Source organism: Condylostylus longicornis, unplaced genomic scaffold (genome assembly GCF_029603195.1).
Source record: "Condylostylus longicornis isolate FDR11 unplaced genomic scaffold, ASM2960319v2 ptg000020l, whole genome shotgun sequence".
Lineage (NCBI taxonomy): Eukaryota > Metazoa > Arthropoda > Insecta > Diptera > Dolichopodidae > Condylostylus > Condylostylus longicornis.
Genome location: NW_026577989.1, coordinates 495,886 through 515,944, shown reverse-complemented (window position 1 = coordinate 515,944; position 20,059 = coordinate 495,886). Strand labels below are relative to the sequence as shown.

The 20,059-nt window shown below is 23.9% G+C and overlaps 1 protein-coding gene across 2 annotated transcripts in view; it reads right to left on the bottom strand.

Moving 5' to 3' along the window:
* Nucleotides 1-633: 633 nt before the first annotated feature.
* The window catches only part of LOC129606618 (S-antigen protein-like), a 71,120-nt gene continuing 51,694 nt past the window's right edge, over nucleotides 634-20,059 (bottom strand). For both annotated transcript variants that reach the window (XM_055517026.1, XM_055517027.1), the window contains exon 3: nucleotides 634-786. In XM_055517026.1, coding sequence (XP_055373001.1) covers nucleotides 783-786 — 4 coding nt within the window. In that variant the 3' untranslated portion in view covers nucleotides 634-782. The remainder of the gene's footprint in view (nucleotides 787-20,059) is intronic.

Here is a 20,059-nt window from a genome sequence, read left to right as displayed (position 1 = left end):
ATTGACATGTCTACATTTGATTTACTTAAGTGTATACATACATAGTTGTATGTATCAAATTCCAAAATTTTATTTAAACTTGATGCGTATGGTGTGAATTCAACTTATTTGCATATACAATTTTAACTTGCTCTCAAATAATATTCAGATCTCTCAAAAGCTATTCAAATTATAACAATAAAATTATACAGAATCATATTTAGTGAACGAGCCTGAGTCTCTGAGCACTACTATGAAAGTTATTACTGTCATTCGTACTCCAATAGAACTAATCATTCCGACGGTTATCAGAGATTATTGATCTTACCTACTTAACTAATTGCGGGTATATACAAATGCGTGTAAGTTGGTATATATAAAAATTTATTTTCATCGATGTCCGATACTAATATGCAGATTATTCATTAGTCAATTGCAAATTTAGGTGTTCATACTCCAGTTCCTCAAATCAAAAATGAAATATAATGAACAAATTTTCAAATATTTGATTTCTGACACACTGAGAAAAAATATTTCCTCTATACACATTTAGAAAATATTACAAAGCATTAAAGATGAAAAACCGTGGTTAAGGCAAAATAATCTCATACTTTGTAAAATCATTTTGAGATTATTCTAATAGATTATAAAATGTTTAACAACACAAAACAATGCGAGCTATTCAAAATATAGAATTTAGAATATAATTACAATTTTATTATGCATTTCAATAAAAGAAATTAAAAATTTTAATGACTTTTACTTACTTATAGTTAATTCACATTAAAAAATTGATTTAAAACTCACCTGAAAAGATAGGAAAAAAAAATTTAAAATTAATTACAGAATAATTTAAAATTTTAAATAAAAATTTAGTAGATAAAAAAAAAACTATAAAATAAATTCTCGATTATTAAAGTTTTTGTTGTTTAATTACTTTTTAGCTTTTGTTTAAAAAATTCAAAAACAAAATGGTACAAATTTTTTATTAATTGTCAATAAAATTATTAATTAATTAGAAGGAAACAAAATAAAAAATGTAATTTTAAAGTAATTTTAAAAATTAATAAATTTTTCACAAGCTTTTTTATTGAATATGGAAGATTTCGTAGTTCAGATTGTTGTAATATACAAGTTACTCATACTAGTTTATGGGCTGATGACAATACATTTGTCTTAGAACGGTTTGTCATCATATTTTTGATGTTTAAACAGTATCAAATTTGATGGGAGATCTTTATCGCGAATTAAATAAAATTGTACAGGACTATCAAATCTATTTTTCAATATTAGAACTTAAATATTAATCCAGACAACCACTTTCCATTTTTGGAAGATTTAAACTGAAAATATAGGTAAGCAAAATGAAGGCATTACAAGAATATGGTATGTAATTAAATTTCAAGAAACTAAAATTTATCACAATGATTTAAGGCTCACTTATATTAAACATACGTTGAAAAAATGAAGGAGCTAAACTATATTTTTATCAAAAATCAAAAAAGCCAATGTTGCAAAAATCCTATTTTTATCAAAAATAGGATTTTTGCAACATTGGCTGTATGTGAGCTCTTTTTTCCTGGTATATAGGATTAAAATGATCAAATTTCGATTATATATATATACTGGTGGCCAGCTAAATAAAACACCCTACATAATATTAATATTTTGAAACATACTGCCTTCCTCACTTAGAATTTCAAAAGCAATTATTATAATGGGAGTTTTTGTTTTCGATATAGTAGACACCTTAAATATAGTGCTTCAGTTATACTGCGGGCATTTAAATAAGACACATTTTAAAAGTAGCTATTATTTTAATAATTTTTCAAAGTAAATGTTGCAATTAATAAGTTTTTGGAATTTTAGAGCTTCAATATTAAAAATAAATAAATATTGCTTAAAAATACTGTGAAACTATTAATAAAGCATGAAACTTTGGAGAGGAAAACACTGCACTCCAGATAAAAGCCAATTAATTTATGAGTGTGTTTAAAAAAATTTCGACTGTGGTAAAAAGATCTCGTTGTTTTGTACAAAACGCTATTTGCGATGTGTAAAAATTAAAAAGCTTAGATAACAAAAACAACGGTCAATGAAGATAGAGCCATGGTACGTTTAAATAAAAAAGATTCTTTTCTTACTTCAATTAAGATTCAGCAACAAATGAAAAAAGATTTCAATTTAGATGTGTCTGCGAGAAATGTTAGAAGATGTTTATTAGACGTCGGACTCAGAGAGTGTATTGCCAAGAAGAAACCTGTTGTATATTTGAAAAATAGAAAACGTCGGTTAGAATTTGAAAAAATCTATATAGAAAAACCACACCATTAAGAATGATAGTGAAACTTAAATTTTACTTTGTGGTGTCTTATTTAAATTAATTTCTGTTCGTGGTTCAGAAAACAAATGACACTTATTAGAATTCCTCATATTTAATACAAATATGTATGTAATTAAGTGAAGAAATTTATTTAAAGCTACAAATTTAGTATTTTTTATTGATTTAGTATTTAGTATTTAAAAATAATCTTAAGTGAATAATTAAAAAATCATTTTCTTAACAAACAAATTTGTTTAATAAAATCTATTTATGCGTGGAAATGTATAGATGTATGTATTCTAGTTATAGGTGTGATTTCCTCAATTCATCTTTACTAATAAGTGTACAAAATAGCAAAACGTTCTTTTAATTTTCCTTTGTACCAGTATATTTCAATTTTTAAGTATAAATATACTTGTTGCTAAGTTATTGAATTCAAATATTTTTCTTTTGATATTTATAGAAAATATTTTTAGCAAAAAAAAAAAAAAGAAACTGAAACATTTATGTTGAAAGGAGAGAAGGTAAAGAAAAATTCAGTATATAGGCACATATACATACATCCATATATGTACTTATGTATGACAAACTAAATCCTTCTTGGAAACTATACAAAGAATCAAAAAATTTTCTTTTTACACTTCTTTAAAATAAACAAAAATTTTCATCGTCCGAATTTTTTACAGGAGCAAGAAGATATTGGAAAATACAAAGAAAACAAAATATAAAATTTTTTTTTTTTTTTTAAACATTAAATTTTTAAGGTATTTTTCGTCTTTTTAAATCCTTAAAGAGAAAATTTTCACATTCAAAGCTCCCACCATTCTCCTCTTTCCTCATAACATTTGCCACGAATTTTAACGTAAATAAAAAAAAAAACGAACCAAAACAGAAATAGTAAAAAAAAAAAAACATAAAATAAAAAGGAAAATAATTTCAATTTCTTTCTATCTCTTTCACTCTTTTCATTTTTTATTATTCTTGCTCTCTCTTTTTGATAACGAGCCATGCATATATTTATTTTATCAATTCTTTATTTTTCGTCCCTTTCATTTTATTTTCTTTTCGTTTTTTTTCTGTTTTTTTGTTTTGTTTTGTACCTATTTCTTTTTCTTTCTTTTAACTATTTTTATATTTCCATCTCTTTTTTGCTTTTTACATTTAAGATATCTTTGTCTCATTCATTCTTTTAATGTTTATTTTCAGTTTCCTCTCTTTCTTTTTTTTTATTTAGAAAGATATGCTGTCATATATATATGCAGTTATATACATAATATATCTGTTATACTAAATGTACAAGCATTTATATCAATATACAAATGTACATTTATTTATAATAGGAACGTTGTCAAAAAATGTATGACGAGAAAATGGTAAAAATCATAAAATAAAAAGAAAAAATAACAGAAAGCCATAAAAAAAGAAAAAATAAAATAAAATAATGAAAACAAATATTATGTTATTCCACCCATCAACCCTCACGAATGAACCCATCAATCCATACATAGTCAATTTGCTGCCCTTTCTTTTTTTTCCCCTTATTTGCTGTTGCTACTATTATTGCCTTCTCTAATATATATGTACATGTAGATATATGAATATTGTTATCCTGTTATACAAATACAAATATATTATGAATATTTTAAAATATAAGTATGTTAGATATATGTATAAGATATAATAATATGCATAAACATATTATTACGTACATATACATATATATATATATTTAAATATACATACACACGATAAATCGTAGCTTTAAAACATCACTAAAATATCTTTTTCCAATTTTGAATGTTCGAGATTTTTTAATTTAGAGTCTGGTATGTTCTGTGCGAAATTAAATAATAAAGCTCAATTTGGAACGATTTATTTTTTTTAGTATCCCAGAATCGGGGTCGAAATTGAAGAGCTGGTGTTGAAGAGTTGAAGTTAACGATCCGAAGAGTCATATTCGAAAATTCGGAAATAAATCGGAAATAATTTCGAAAAGTCGGGAAGTGAAAGTCGAAAAATGAGAATCAAAGTCAAAAAGCGAGTACCAAGTAAACAGTGTCAAAGTCGAAATTTCTGGATTTTTCAATTCCTATAGTCGCTTTTTTCAATTTAAAATTTAAAAAACTACTGCTTTAAATGCATTATCGTCGGAATCGAAATCTGATCCAGATTACAAGTAAAAACAAATGTAATTGGGGTCACATACTTAATCGAGATTTTGAGACCAAACTGTTATCACTAAATCTAATATAACATCGCACATCTATAGGTTACCATTGCTCCACATTTGCAACATTTCATATGTGGTACAGTCTAGTTTTAAGGGTGCGATATCTATATTTGTATATTATAAAAGGATCATTTATATTTGCAAATATCCAAGTTTCTTTTTTTTTCTCTCTTTTTTTGTTTTTTTTTTTATCATAATCATTGTTGTTGTCGTTTATATAGAAAAGAAAAACAAAAACCGAAAATAAAACAAAAATGTTGAACTATAAAACAATAAAAAAGCAAAAAAAAAAAAGCATATCCTGAACCCTGCAATGTTATGATGGGCCAATATAAAGTGGTTGGCATCATAACTACTATATAAAATCCTAGAAGTATTTCACAATTTCTCTCTTTTTTTTTTCTTCTGCTATAGTAAAAGCAGCATGTAGAATGGTTATTGTTGGTAAAAATTTATTTTATTTTTTTGTTTTGTTTGTGCTTTAGTTATTTTATGTCCTCAATCTGTCCGCTTTCATCTGACCGTTTGTCCTTCTTTTATATATTGAAAGAAAAATAAGAGAAATTGTATTTTAGCTTGCTAGTTTAAAGTTTGAATTATTAATCAAGTAAAAGAAATTTTCTTTAATTTTTCAATTCTTTCGTTTTAAAAATTTAAAGAAAAAAAATGTATAGATTTTAATTGGAAAAATACTAAAAATTCTAAGATATTGGGAATAAATTTAGTACAGAGATCGACAAAATCTTTGTTTTAAAAATCTATGTGATCTGTGTGATTGAAATTTAATAAACCAAAGTCAATTGAATTCAAAAAAATTGGTAAATAAATTTACAACAAGTTAAAAAAATATAAAAATCATTCCATTTTAAAAATATTAATAATTTTTTTGCTTTTGAATTGAATTAATAGAATCGCCTGCCTTCGGATTTATTCGTCTTTTTTTCACTCACTCCAACCGTATTTTGTTTCTGAGAAGAAAATTGGTAACAAAAATTTAAACACCTGTTCAAATGAAGCCTATTATACTAAGCTGTTATACAACACACGTTAATTTTAACATGAAAATTTTAAACACACATCTCTTATTCCACAGTTCTATTATGAGCGTTAGGACTCTTTTATATTATGAGTCTTAGGGCTCTTTTATATTATGAGCCTTAGGATTCTTATAACTTAAAAATTTCTTTCATAAGTTCCAGCTTATTTTTTCAAACAAAAATTAATTAGCATTTTATTTTGGCAAGTAGAGTGAAACAATTACATTATTTGCCGAATTAAAAAAATTTATATTAAAATTTACTTAAGTTTCATATATTATAATATTTAAAAAATATTATTTTGGGATTCTATGTGAATGTTGCATCATTTTTAATTTATAATTTGAATATGTCTTAAGCAAAATTAGAACTATAATATTTGATCCACCTCTGGGCGGGCCTAGACTAGTCACGTTAACCAGAGCGGATGTGGCGGGACTGGAACAGATATCAAAGATTGGCATCAGAGATTCGGATAGATTCCTTAAAAGAGCTGGGTGACAAAACAACACAATTGTGCTAATTGGGGTGTGGTAGACCTGCTGCACAAGCTCCAATAACCAACCAACCAATCAACAGCATGGTATTCAATTAAATAAGTTAGGTACTTTTCGAAATTAATTTCGAAAGTAAAGAATCTTAGTTATAGAAGTTTTTGGTTTGAAATTTTTTAGTTTTTAATCTCACAATTCGTAAGTGACACAAGAATGGCTTACAATTATTAAAAAAACACTTAAAAAATATTCAAGTAAAAATTTTTTTTTAATACATTTTGAATAAAAAAAACTTCTCACTTCATATTTTTTTTGCCACACATTAAAAAAAAAAGAGAGGAAAAAAAATGAAGAAAAACAAATCAAAAAACAAAGAAAAATCGCATAAAAATGTGGAAACAAGAAAATTATAACCATCGTGGTATTCTTATGTCCTGATTCCTGTTTTTTTTTTTTTCCTTTCCTTCTTTTCTCTTATTTTTCATTTTATTTTTTTTTATTATTTTTCAGTTTTACTCTTACAGACGTCAGACTCTTTTCTTTTCCCTGTTTTCTTATTATTTTTGTTGATTTTTTATTTTTCTTTTTTGTTATTTTTTTTCTCTCAATATTGCTGATGTTGAGAATAATATTATTATTCTACACATACCGTATATATATATATACATAATGCGCTATGTATGTAAATAAATAGATTGTATATCTATATTTTATAAAAAAAAATAAGTATGAGGTTTATAAAATTTTGACGGGTGATTTTCAATAGATTTTCAAGCAAAAAATAAATTTCTACATTTCTGACACAATGTGATGTTACAATTATTCCAAAAAAATATCTAATCATTTATAGTGAGAACCCAATACATATGTCCCGAGAATTTTTGACATTAACAATTTGAAAATATTTGACAAGGTTTAAATTAAATTCAGACTATAATAGAACGGAACTTATACTCTCAAAATCAGAGGACGGATGAGAGTTGATGAGCTCCGGAATATTTTAAGGTCTTTGAAGAATATTTAATTATAAAATTATGTGGCGGACAACGAACCAAAAAAAATACACTGCGAAATTCTTACGTTCCATAATGCAAAATTATTGCAATTTTTAAATATAACTGGTATATTTATAAGAGATAAATTGGCATATAAGAAAATAAATAAAGAAACTGAAATTTTTTGTCCTTTACTGTTATTATTCAAATATTTTTATTTTGTTGAATTTTTGATTTGTTTTCTTATTCTTTTCTCTTTTTTTTTGTTACCTACTTACATTTTTAAGGAATATTGTGCAACAGTATTGTGTATCAGGCTTAGTATGGTATTTTCTCATTTCTTTTATTTTATTTTTTTTGGAATACATACATACATACATACATTGAATGTATGTACAACTGTACACATTTAAACATAATATAAAAAGAAAAAAATAATAAACTAAATTTTGTTCCCCCCCCCCCCCCCCCCCCCCCCCCCCAAAAATAAATATAGTATATAAATGCTATTGTTATAACAGTTATACAGTGTTATATAAATGTATGTATTATTTTATATTATATACATACATATGTAGATATATATATTGAAGTATGATAGCTTCTGTACCAGCAGAAAATATTAAAGTGTTTAATATACACAATTTATATTCTAAAAATTATTTTTATAAATTTTAATATATTATATACATATACATACTTACGTATATATATTTATATCTTAAAATGTATACATACATTTATACGAAAATCTACATCAAATCATGTACAAATTTTTATACAAACTGTACATTAACAACTAAACAAACTGAAATAATCTCGTTTCTCTTTAATGTTTACCATATTATAGCGGACCAGTAAATTTAAAACTGGCTATGATATTATGTTCCATGTTACATTTTGTATTGGATGATTGGAATAGATTGGTAAATCTATTCATATATACTTACATTTAAGTTACATGTAAGTTTACATTTTGTTATAATGCTACTACCTTTTGTATAAAATATCTATTTTCGATATCGGTTGTCAAAAATATTTTCGAACATAAAAAAAAAAATATTTAAATAATTTCTATCTCCATTATATTAGATATGGTGAAATAGAGAAAAAAATGTATTTTTTTTTTTAATTTTTCTGCTTCTCTTTTTTTATCGTATTGATATTTAATTTTGTCTTTCCTCTTTTTCTGTCATTTTATTGTTAAATTTCTATGAAATAATTATTTAGCTGTTTTAAATAAGTAGAGTAATTATGAAATACTCTATAATTCAATTTTATTACTTAAAATCAGCAAAAACGGGCTTCATATTCTAAAAGACTAATAATCACAGTACAATATCGTAAGTAATTACGGTAAACTATCGTAATTTTGGTAAAATTTAAAAAAATATTAAAAATCTTTCGAAATTTAATATTTTTTCATGAAAGAGATTAGATATTTGTTGAAATTAAAAAAATATTATAAATTAAATTTATAATATTTTTTCGAACGAATTGTTTAACTTAAAATAATAATTAAATTATTATAGTCGCGACTTTCATATAAGAAATGTAATAATTGCACAAGATGTTGTTTACACGCTTATAATTTCAAGCTATGCTTTTGTTAAATGATCCATGTATATTGCGAACTTGGTTTATAAATCGTATATACATAATATGTGTAGGTACAAATGGCATTGTACACGTGTTCACAACATTAACAAAAGTACACCTGAAAATTAAATAATAATATTATGAATTTACTATGAAATACCGTATAATTGACATACACACCAAAATTACTTGAACATATTTTCATAGAATTAAAAAATATTAAATTGAAATTGAATTAGAAAAACCATTGAATTTTTGAAAGTTTATACTGTATGTATTTAATTCTTTGTCGTATAAAATATGTCGTATAATAAATTAATTGGTTTTCTGGAAAAATATAATTGTTATCATTTCTTTCAAAATAAATTCTATTGCATTAGTAATAAATATAAAATTTCATATATAAGTACGAGTACATATTTCACCTGTTTTATTAATGTGTTATACATATATAACATGTTATACATATATATATATATATATGTATTTGTTTTATATAGTTAAATAGTTTCATGTTATAAATCAAAAGTTTACTAACAAAAAAAAAAAAGCAAATAAAAGTAAAAAAAAAAATTTTCCATTTTGAATTGACAATGTCAAATAGAATGACAGATATAAATTTTTATTTTTTTTTTTTGTGAAATGTCATGTCATATCATATTTGTCATAAAATTTTGGGTAGGTAAATTTTAATATTGTAATTTAGGAATTAAGTTTGAAATTAATGGAAAAAAAAAATTTTGAATTTTAATTTTTAATTAATTATATATCTGTTATACCCTTTATTAATTCTGTTATTATAATTATGTTATATTCTAGATTAATTAAAAATTATAATAAGATTACAATTGAATTAAACTTTAGTTAAATTTTAGCTAGTGTTGGTTAAATTTTTTTGGAAATTTCAGCTAGATCATCATATAAATAGAATAGAGGAGATTTTATTTTGACATTTAAATATTAAACAATAAAGACGGAAAATATACATGTCATTCAGTATTGTCATTTAAGTAAATTTTATAGTTATACTTGAAAGTTTGAATGCAAAAAGTTTACTAAAAATTTTGAATTAAAAAATAATTTTAACTCATGGTGAATAAGCGTTCGATATTCACCATAATTCGATAAATTTATATGACATATAAAAAAAATGTCAAATGCTGATTTTGACAAGTTTCGTAAAAATAATTTTTTTGATTTTTTTTTTTTTTTGACATTAATGGCTCACGTTTCCTAAATAACATGTTTTCCAATAAAGGGACAAATATGCAGGTTTCCTTTGGTCTTCAGTTTATAAAACCGCACAAAAAATGGTTTCATATTGATTTATTAGACATTTCTCATTAAAATTAAAAAAGAATATGTACACACCCACAAACATATTATTTAATTCATAGCTAAAATTACAAGAGAAATTTAAAATTTTTAAGTATTTTTTTTTACTTTTCTTTGATGGAAATTGTTGGCGTTCCTATTTCAATACTGAAAAAAAAATATTATTCAAAAATATCTTAAAGTAAAATTGAATAAAACCATAAAAAATACAAAAAAAATAAATTCAACGGAAATAACTTTGAACTTTTTGTATCATTAATTGTAATTTTATTTTGTTTTTTTTTGTAAATTATGTACTATATGCAAACAGAGATAGAAAACTATAAAATAATCGAGGACTAGAGTTTTAATAATTTTTTTTTTTCAGAATTAATTTCTAATTTAATTAGCAATACAAAAATATTTTCTTAATAATTTTTTCATTATACAACCAACAATATTGTATACAATATTTTTTGTTATACTTACATAATAATAGTAAATATACGATTGATATAACTATAAATAATACCGCACAATTATTGGTATATAGCAATACTAAATTACAATTCCCATTATATATAGGTATGTATTATGGAAAATAGTAGAATTGATAAAGCTTTGAATTGGTTACAGAATAATACAGTTAATGGATAAAGGAATTGAATGAAAATATAAAATATAATTTGTATAACATGCGCATTTATATTCGCATTTTTTGATCTTTCGAAATCAAAATCAAAAGTTATGCTGCTGCTGCAAAAAAAAAAAAATTGAAATTTTTTTATTTGTACAATAAAAATAATTGAAAATTTATTTTTATAGTACCATAAATGGTTCAAGAAATTCTTAAACTGATGTTTTTGAATCAGAAATTCAAAATTATAATGTAATTACTTTTTTACTTTTGGAACCTTCGTAATAGGAGCCTAATATGCTGGTCGCTATGCATACTATTACTTCGCCTGTACAATCAACAATATACAATGAGAGCCTTAAAATAATGGCTCCTATAATTAATATTAGAATTCAGATTAGAATAAAAAAAAATAATTGTAATAGTTCAAATTATATTTTGACATTTTATAAACTTCAAAATTTTTTAAATTTGACATTTTTTGTTCTCAATATTATTAATAAAAAATTAGAAAATTCTTAGTTATTTAACAATAAAACTGATGATTTTAACATGATCAGTACCCTATTTCAAAAACGATATTTGTAAATTTGGGAAAAATTAATTCAAGAATTTGTAAACTAAATTAGTTTCTTAGGTAACATAAAAAAGGTAACTTATATGCAATAACTGCAAGAAAAATCTGATGAGATTTTTGAATTTCTAATCTGATCTGATCAGTGTTAATCATAATATTATGTTAATGGAAAATTTTTGATTCTAGGAAAACTTTTGAAGAAAGTGCAAAAAGCACTTTTCTCTAAAAGAAACAGTTTCTATCCTGGGCACAAGTGTCACATGTATTGTATCAAAGTGTAAATTATTATGTAAACAGTACTAAATTGGAAATGTGTAATGAGAAAATTTGACAATATTAAAAATAAGTTATTCGTAATTTGCTTGCAAACCGGAGTTCCAATTTTAAGAACTTGAATTTAAAGAAACTCAAATCGATGCAAATGGAAAACTGAATTGGAATAAATTTTTTTTTTTTTTGTTTCAATTCATAAATACAAAAAATATACTTACAAGTATAATGTTTAAAAAATTAAAAATTTATTAAATTGGAATAACCATAATTTTGTTACCAATTTAAAATAAATTTTTCCAATATTACAAGATGTATAAATTAAAGACGAGAATGATTACATCATAATTTCAAATTATCATAGAGAATGGTCAGAAATTTTAATTTTTATATTATTATTTTTCTACTCATTTTTTTTTTATTCATAATTTAGTTTTAGATTTACCTTGTAGATATACCATTGAAAATCCAGGATTTTAAATAGTAAATATTATACATACTTATATATACAGTCGTACCTATATATTTTGATACAGAATACAGAATATCGGTACCGTATAAGTACAGTAAAGGGGGGACAAGTCGAAAACAAAAAAAAAAAAACAGAAAAAAATAACAATAAATAAAAAATCAATGAAAAATATATAGCGAGAAAATTTTATTCCTGTTATACAACCACATCATAACTGGTCTCTCTCTCTCACCATTTTCATATATTATAGGAGAGATGGCGCGGTGATAGTATAATATATGTGTCTATGTAATTTTTACTGTTATTATTTTTGTTACTATTGTTGTTTCTATTATTATTCGTTTTTTTAACTTATTTTTATATACATACATACATATATTTAAAATTGAAATAACTAGAATGTTCAACTTCAGAATAAGATGTCATTTTCATATTTAAACTTATACGTATACACATACATTCATACATATACATAAAATTTATAGATATTATTTACTTTTTTGTAATGATTTCAATTCCCTGTACTCTGTCATCAATAAAATTTGTATATTTGTATTGTAATTATAATATATTGAATTTTTGGTATTCAATCGGCGAAATTGCGAGAAAACTATATATCAAAAGTTGATTGTAATCAATTTTAAGGTTGTCTTTTCATCTTTTTGAGTATTATGGTTTGTTTCACACTTTTGATGCCAAAAAAAATTTCATATTCTAATTAAATTTAATAGTATTAATGTTATTAATAATAGGGTAATTCGCATTAACCCATTAATTCCCGATAATTTAAAAAAAAATGTTCAAAATGAAAATTCCATTTATTTAATGAAAATTTTAGTACACAAATTGAATTCAGTCACTTATAAAACATAGAATTTATAAAATTATTGATATTTGCAAGCGTTTCCGAACGTTTCCGAACTTTTCCGAACGAAAGCGCTTCAAATCACAAAATTTACGGATCTTCGAAGACTTTACTATTACAAAAAAAATATTTTTTATTCTAAATGAAAATGATATACGAATAGCATTCCTCTGATCAGATTTTTGCAATACCAATTTTTTTATTAGAGAACCCATTTCATTGAATTTTTGGAACATTTTATTATGAGCGGAGAATAACATCTTTTATACAGCTTGCAAATACAAATATTCGAGTTATATCCTTTTTCTTATTATATACGATATGATGCCAAACAGAACAATACAAGAACAAAAAATAAATGTTAAAAACGATTTTCACCATCATAACATCAATAATTTTGTAAATGAAAATCGCACTAACGGTAGTCATCGTTCCTTGTTTTCCATTTATATACGTGTATATAAAATAAAATAAAACAAAAAAAAAAACTAAGGACCCCATTCGAAAAAATATAGATGCTTTATTTTTACAGTTCCAAATGTTTTTTCACTATTTTTTTTTTTTTTTTGTTATTAGGGATCGAGAAAATAGTAGTTAAAGTGTATAAGAATAAAAATATGAGTGAAAAATATAGAAAAGAGATTCTTCTTTGACTTAACCGAATTATTCTGGAAGTCTGAGCTATGAGACATCACGAACATTTTTTTTGTTCTTTTATTTTTTTTTTTTAATATACTTTTATATTCCCTTATATCCAATTATTCTTGACTACTACATATACCAATCATTGGTATTAAATTGCTAGAATATAAATTTTCTTATTTTATGGTTATCCTTTTTGTTAAGCTTTATAATATATTTCCTCGGGTTTTTTTTTTACGACTAGAACGACGATGACGACGACGAAAGCAACTGAACGACGACAATCTTGATGATATTGATAAAGATGATGATGATGATGTTGGTGATACTGTTGTTCAAATTATCTACTGTTATACCTTTACTTATTCCGACTTTATATGAATTCTATTTGAATATAGTCAACAATATATTGTTGGATACAGGGTTGAGGAAAATAAAAAAAATATAGTAGAATGATTTGAAAATTTAATTATAAAATAGGCTTGAAGACAACATCGAAATCTTATTAGAAATAGAGTAATAAATTTTTATAAAATTGAAAGTATAATGAAATTATATTAGAAGCGAAATAAATATTAATAAATTAATAAAATCTACGTATAAATCAATACGTAAAAATAGATTTACTTAAAAATATTAAGAAAAACTGAATAAGTTTGAGAAACAATTGAAATTAAAGTGAAAGAGGGTTTGAATTTCAATCATTTGATTTTTAAATTATTGAAGCATGATAAATTTTATTTTAGCATTTAGAGTAATAAAGAAAAATTACTTTAATTAAAACTATAAGTTGTTTGAAATTTTTAAGTAAATCAAGCTTTAAGATAAAGAAATTTCTGGTAAAATTTTTAGGATTCCAATTAAGACATTAAATCAATAATTTTATTCAATAAATTTCATTTTATCGCCTCTTTTTACTAGTTCGAATTAAACCAAATTTTTCTGACATATAGATTTTAAAATGAAGGATTCAAACACGGTAATATCTAGATTTTGTTGTAAATAAATCTTAACAATTTTGATTTCTCGCAGCATATAGTATGTTAATTCTTTTGTAAAATTACTACTCTCCTAAGAACACGGATTATAATTTGTATTTGGTGTGATATCTACAAACTTTGTAATTAATAGAAAAAATACGATATTTCCAGTTCTAAGTTTGAATTCCTTTTGTATTCACGATACATTCAGTTCAGGTCCAACAAAACATGTTCCATATGACGCTAAATAACATTTTAATTAAATATTTTAGTCATCTTGAATATAAAATGACATCAGTCAACATGAGTTATGCAAACTTCATAAATAACTCATCTTAATACTTTCCATCTAAAGCATTAATTTTCTTGTATGAACAACATGTTTGATTATTTTGAAGAATTCAATAATTGGTTGTAAAAAATTTTTATGAAATTTAAATATTATTTTTTATTATTTAAATTATTTGCAGTCATGCAAATGCAAATCTTTCAGGAGCCCATTATAAATTGCAATAAATCAAAAATTTTTGATTCATACAAAAAAAATTTAAATCAAACATAGTCATACCAAATGTTTATATCAAAAGAGGTATTTGATTTGTTTTAAATTTCTATACTTTTTATAAAATTCTCTTATCGTTATTACAAAAGTGTATTATCACTCATGAAAATATTCACTTTTAAGTAAATAATTTTAAATATTAACACAACTCATGACTTAAGTTAGGTTAGATTAACGATGATACTGTAAGGTGCACATAGACCACATAGGTCCGTTGTGATACCGCTAGATATACAAAATTCACAGCACAGCACAAAAACCAACCCAAACTTTTCAGAAACCGGCTAAAACCGGGATTAGCATTCGCCAGTTCCGTATCCCGTAAAAAAGAAAAATGAGCCAAGGCAACTCCTCCTTGTCATAGCAACCCTAAAGAGATCATTCACAGGGCGGTTCATCCTGGTATGTTTGAAACATAAAATAAAACAATGTCTGTAACGAAGAGGTCAAAGTTCCAATGTCTGTCACTGGTGCGACACAGATCCAGCCTTTGTCACTTATTGCTTGATTTCAATAATTTCTTTTACATTTCATTCATCAATGAACAAAAACAACTGAAATAATTTATAAATTTAGAAACAATTAATTAAAATTTAATCCAACCCAATTCTATACTTAAATACAAAAAAGACTAATCCATAAAATTTTAATTTATGTAGCATGGTGCGACATTGAAAAATTCAAAATAAAAAAAAAAAAATACAAAGCCTTTGAAAACAATCAACAATTATGTTCCATGAGGAAAAAAAAAAACTAAATCGTCCTTAATAGTTCCTTTTAATTATTTTTAGTTCACTGATTTTTCTTCCCCTTTTTCCTTTTTGTTTTTTGTAATTTCGGTCATCCTCATACATCGTTCATAACTTAAAAATTTCATTTCTTTGTTGCAACAAGTTTTAAAAATAAACAAAAAATAAAAATAATAGAAACTATATTTTGTTTTCCCAGTTTCTGTTCAACGTATAACCTACAAATTTTTCCTTGTTGTCACAGCAAAGCGTTACGCCTTTGAAATATCGATGTCTACACATACTATATAATATTGCAAACAAAATATATTTACATGTATGAGTGTATGCATGTAATAAATGCAATTCATACATCATACACTTTTTCTTATTTATTGTTCTCCTATTAAGAGAAGAGTATAGATAGACAGTTTATAACTTGTAAAATTTTTTTTGATTGATTTCATACAGAATGTTGTCTCAATTTCACTATGTTGTCTAATCTATTTTACCACCCCTGCAATATAATGTGTTTGTGTATAATTTTAGGCGTTTCACTTAATTCAATGCTATTTGTTTTGTTTTTGTTTGATGTTGACAATTTTTTCTTTATTTTTCTTTTACTTAACTCTAATTAAAATGTCATAAATAAAAGTGAAGTATTTTTGTTTTTAAAAGAAAAAAGAAATTTTTTGACAGTTTTTTTGACAATGTACTAAATATAGACTGGTTGAAAATTTTATTTGTTTAATTGTCTGAAGTCAATTTAAGAAAATTCAACTGTCTTATGGTTTAAACTTAAAATAAGTCAAAAGTTAAGATTTACTTCCGATATAAAGTAAGAAAAAATTACGTCGTTACTTAATCCTTAATTGATTTTTTTTTTGTAATTTCGAATTTGACTAAAATTATAAGTTTTTTCGTTTAACAAATATGTGGTTACGATATGACGATGAATTTGATTCTGAAAAAGTTAAGCAGTTTTGATTCTGAAATTTAATTTAGTTTGACATTATTGACATTTAAAAAATATTATACTATGGCCATCTTGTGGAAAAGAAAATTACTATTTAACGGCAGTGTTTTATTTAAGCTAATGTGATTTTTTTCAGCTTTATTTTACAAGAGGGTGTTAAATCAATTGAAGGTAAATTGAAGGTAATTGGGATGAAGGTAAATAAACGTATGTGTTATATACTCTCTTAACTGATATAACCGAGAGAATGTTTGAGAACTGTACTTTGTAACAACTGTAAGTTGCATTTTTTCTCGTGTTGATCATTTTTGAAAGCAAATTTTAGACGCTTATTGTTGTAAGGCGAATTCAAAACAGGATTTGTGAAAAGAATAAAATTTATTTATAGAATAAAAACTGGCGAATAAATCCATTTGCAATATATATAACGTAAAATGCTAACAAATTCGCCAACTTAAAAGAATTTGACAAGTTGGCGAATTCGACATACGTATTAAGCCTCTTATTACAAAATCGAATTTTAATACCTTTCAGTTACACAAAAACAAAAAAAAAAATTTAGAAGATTGCCCTAAATTAAGATTGAAACTAAAAATAGCAATAAATAAAAAAAACAAAAACATAAACAAAAAAAAAACAGGACAAATTTTTATAAAAAGTTGACAGATGTCTTATGATTTTTTTGAATCAAAAACAGAACAAAAGAAATTAAAGGAAAAAAAGAGAAAATAATACAAAAACTGAAGCCATATACAATGTATATGTATAAAAAACAAAAAATATAATAAAAAAATCAGAAAACAAAAAAAAAATTTAGACAGATGGCACATGCATTGTAATATAGAGAATTTTTAGACTTTGGAAATCAATAAAAACGGACATTAGACATTCTCTCTTTTTTTCCATTCTTTTCCTAAATGCAGAAGAAAAGGATATACATACGTTATAAATTTTGTATTAAGTACATTTTTTTTTTGTATTATTTTCTAAATTATATACAATATCATTATCCTTTAACATCCTTTATTGTACATTTTATTTATATAATAATAATAATAATAATGTAAGATGAGTACACATAAATATTTTGTATGTATACACCATAATTTATTTATTTTTATGTACACGATTGCAATAGTAATATTATATTTATTATTGAAATCTTTGAAAATGGGGTGAATGAATATTAGGAACTCATTTATATTTTAAAATCTTTATACTCTATTAGGTTACATTAATAATTATTTCTTTCTCTTTTTCTCGCCCCTCTTTTAAATACACAATATTGTTATTATTATAAACACAGATTATATATTCATAAATGGAACGGTATAACTGTAAATTTTAAAGAATGGATATATACATTATTTTAGAAACTATAAATTTGTACATATGACAGCTTTCTTAGCAAAAAAAAAAAAAGAGGATAACATGTATAAAACACAAAATTATATGTACATACTCGTATAATTTAAAAATTACAATATTGTAGAAGCAAATCGGATTGTGCCTTTTAATTAAAATTAATTTATTGAATATTTTTAGTTTTATTTGGAAATTTTGAAAAAAAAGGGCATGTTAGACAATTATTTTGTTTATAAATCAATTTAACAATTTAACAAATATAAAATCATTTGTCAGTGATTAATATTGTTGGACAACACAAAAAATTTGAGCTTCAACAAAAACCGGATCAAAAATAAACTAATTTTTTTTCCCAGTGTACAAATATTGTAATAAATTTTTAAGTGCAAATCTATTAAAGTATTTATACACTGAGAAAATATATTACTAAGATTTATATTGTGTGATTTAAATTATATGTAAATACATAAATATGTATGTGTATGCACCTAATTGGTATTAGCGGCGAAATTTCCATGATTGTGATAGATGTCATACTGTGTAAGGCTACGCAATGAAATATTATTTAGCTCACATTAAATATAACTCACAGTATTGTTGTAAATTTCAATAATAAATTATTTAAGCATATCTACTGGATCTGAAATTTTATTTTCATGTATGATCAAACCTTTGTTTTAATAAAATTCAATTGATATACATAGATTTAAATAAATATACATTTTACCTTTATTAGTCAAATTTGTAATAGTTGTAAATATATTTAAAATTTAAGAAATTCTTACATATTAAATAAAAATCAAAGCATATTTTAGTATACGTAAATTACCATAAAAAAAAAAAATTTAATTAAAAAAAAAAATACCTTTTTTATGAATTTGAAAAAACTGGATGAAATTCAGTGTTCTTTTTCTCCATGTATACTATGTCAAAATGTGTAGGTTTATATCAAAATTTTTAACGCCTACTATGTATAAATGAAACCAGTGAAATAGAAAATTAAAGGAAAATTGTTTAAACAAGTGGGAATTCAAGATACAGTTTTATGAACTTGTATAATATTATTTTATATAAAATTTTTATGAATTTTTATATATGTAGATACCTACATTCATATGTATAAATATGCACACTTACATATATCATACAATTGTCTTATTATATTTAAATTTTAATGAAAAGAAATTTAAATAATTTAAAGTAATTCTCAAAATTTAATGTAAAAATATAAACGTGTATAACAAATACAAATTATTTTTTAAAATTTGTACAATAAAATTCAATACAAATTCAATATGAATTCAAAATAATTTAAATGAATTTTATTAAAAATTTAAAATTATTCAATATATTCAGATGATTTTTCTGCAATTTTTAATTTGTTCCTCCTATTCTTTTGGGATACTTTTTTGTCAAAATCTTAAATTCGCCACGGACCTCTGCTTGTCAATATCGTACTTCTATTCTTACTCGAAATCTGACCACTCTGGGCTCAAAAACCTCCTTGCCTCAATGCCTTCCCAACCTCAACCTTAATGCCTTCCCCAATTGTAATCATAACCTCAAGTACAATTATAACACTCTTCAGGAAACCAGTCAAAATTTCCTTCTGATTTTGAAATCGACAGAAGTCTACACAAAGTCATTTTATATAGACACTTGCATATATAAATAAATTTGAAATAATAAAATTTAAAGCTCTAAAAGCTTAAAAGGTCCTGAAATACACACAAGTGCATTTAAAAAAATAAAATACAAAAGCGAACAACTATTTAATTATTGTTGTTTAGTGCTTGTTCTGGTGTTAAGAAATTGTTTTAGAATGGATTATTCTCGTAATCGCCAAAAAATGTGTCATGAACAATTGTCAATGTATACAATCTCTGTCATTCAGCAATAATTACCAACACAATTTTTAAAATATTATAATAATTATTAAGGTGATTTAATTTCACTATTTGAAATTACGATAACACAAAAAAAAAAGACGTGAAGATTTATGAAGAATTTTATG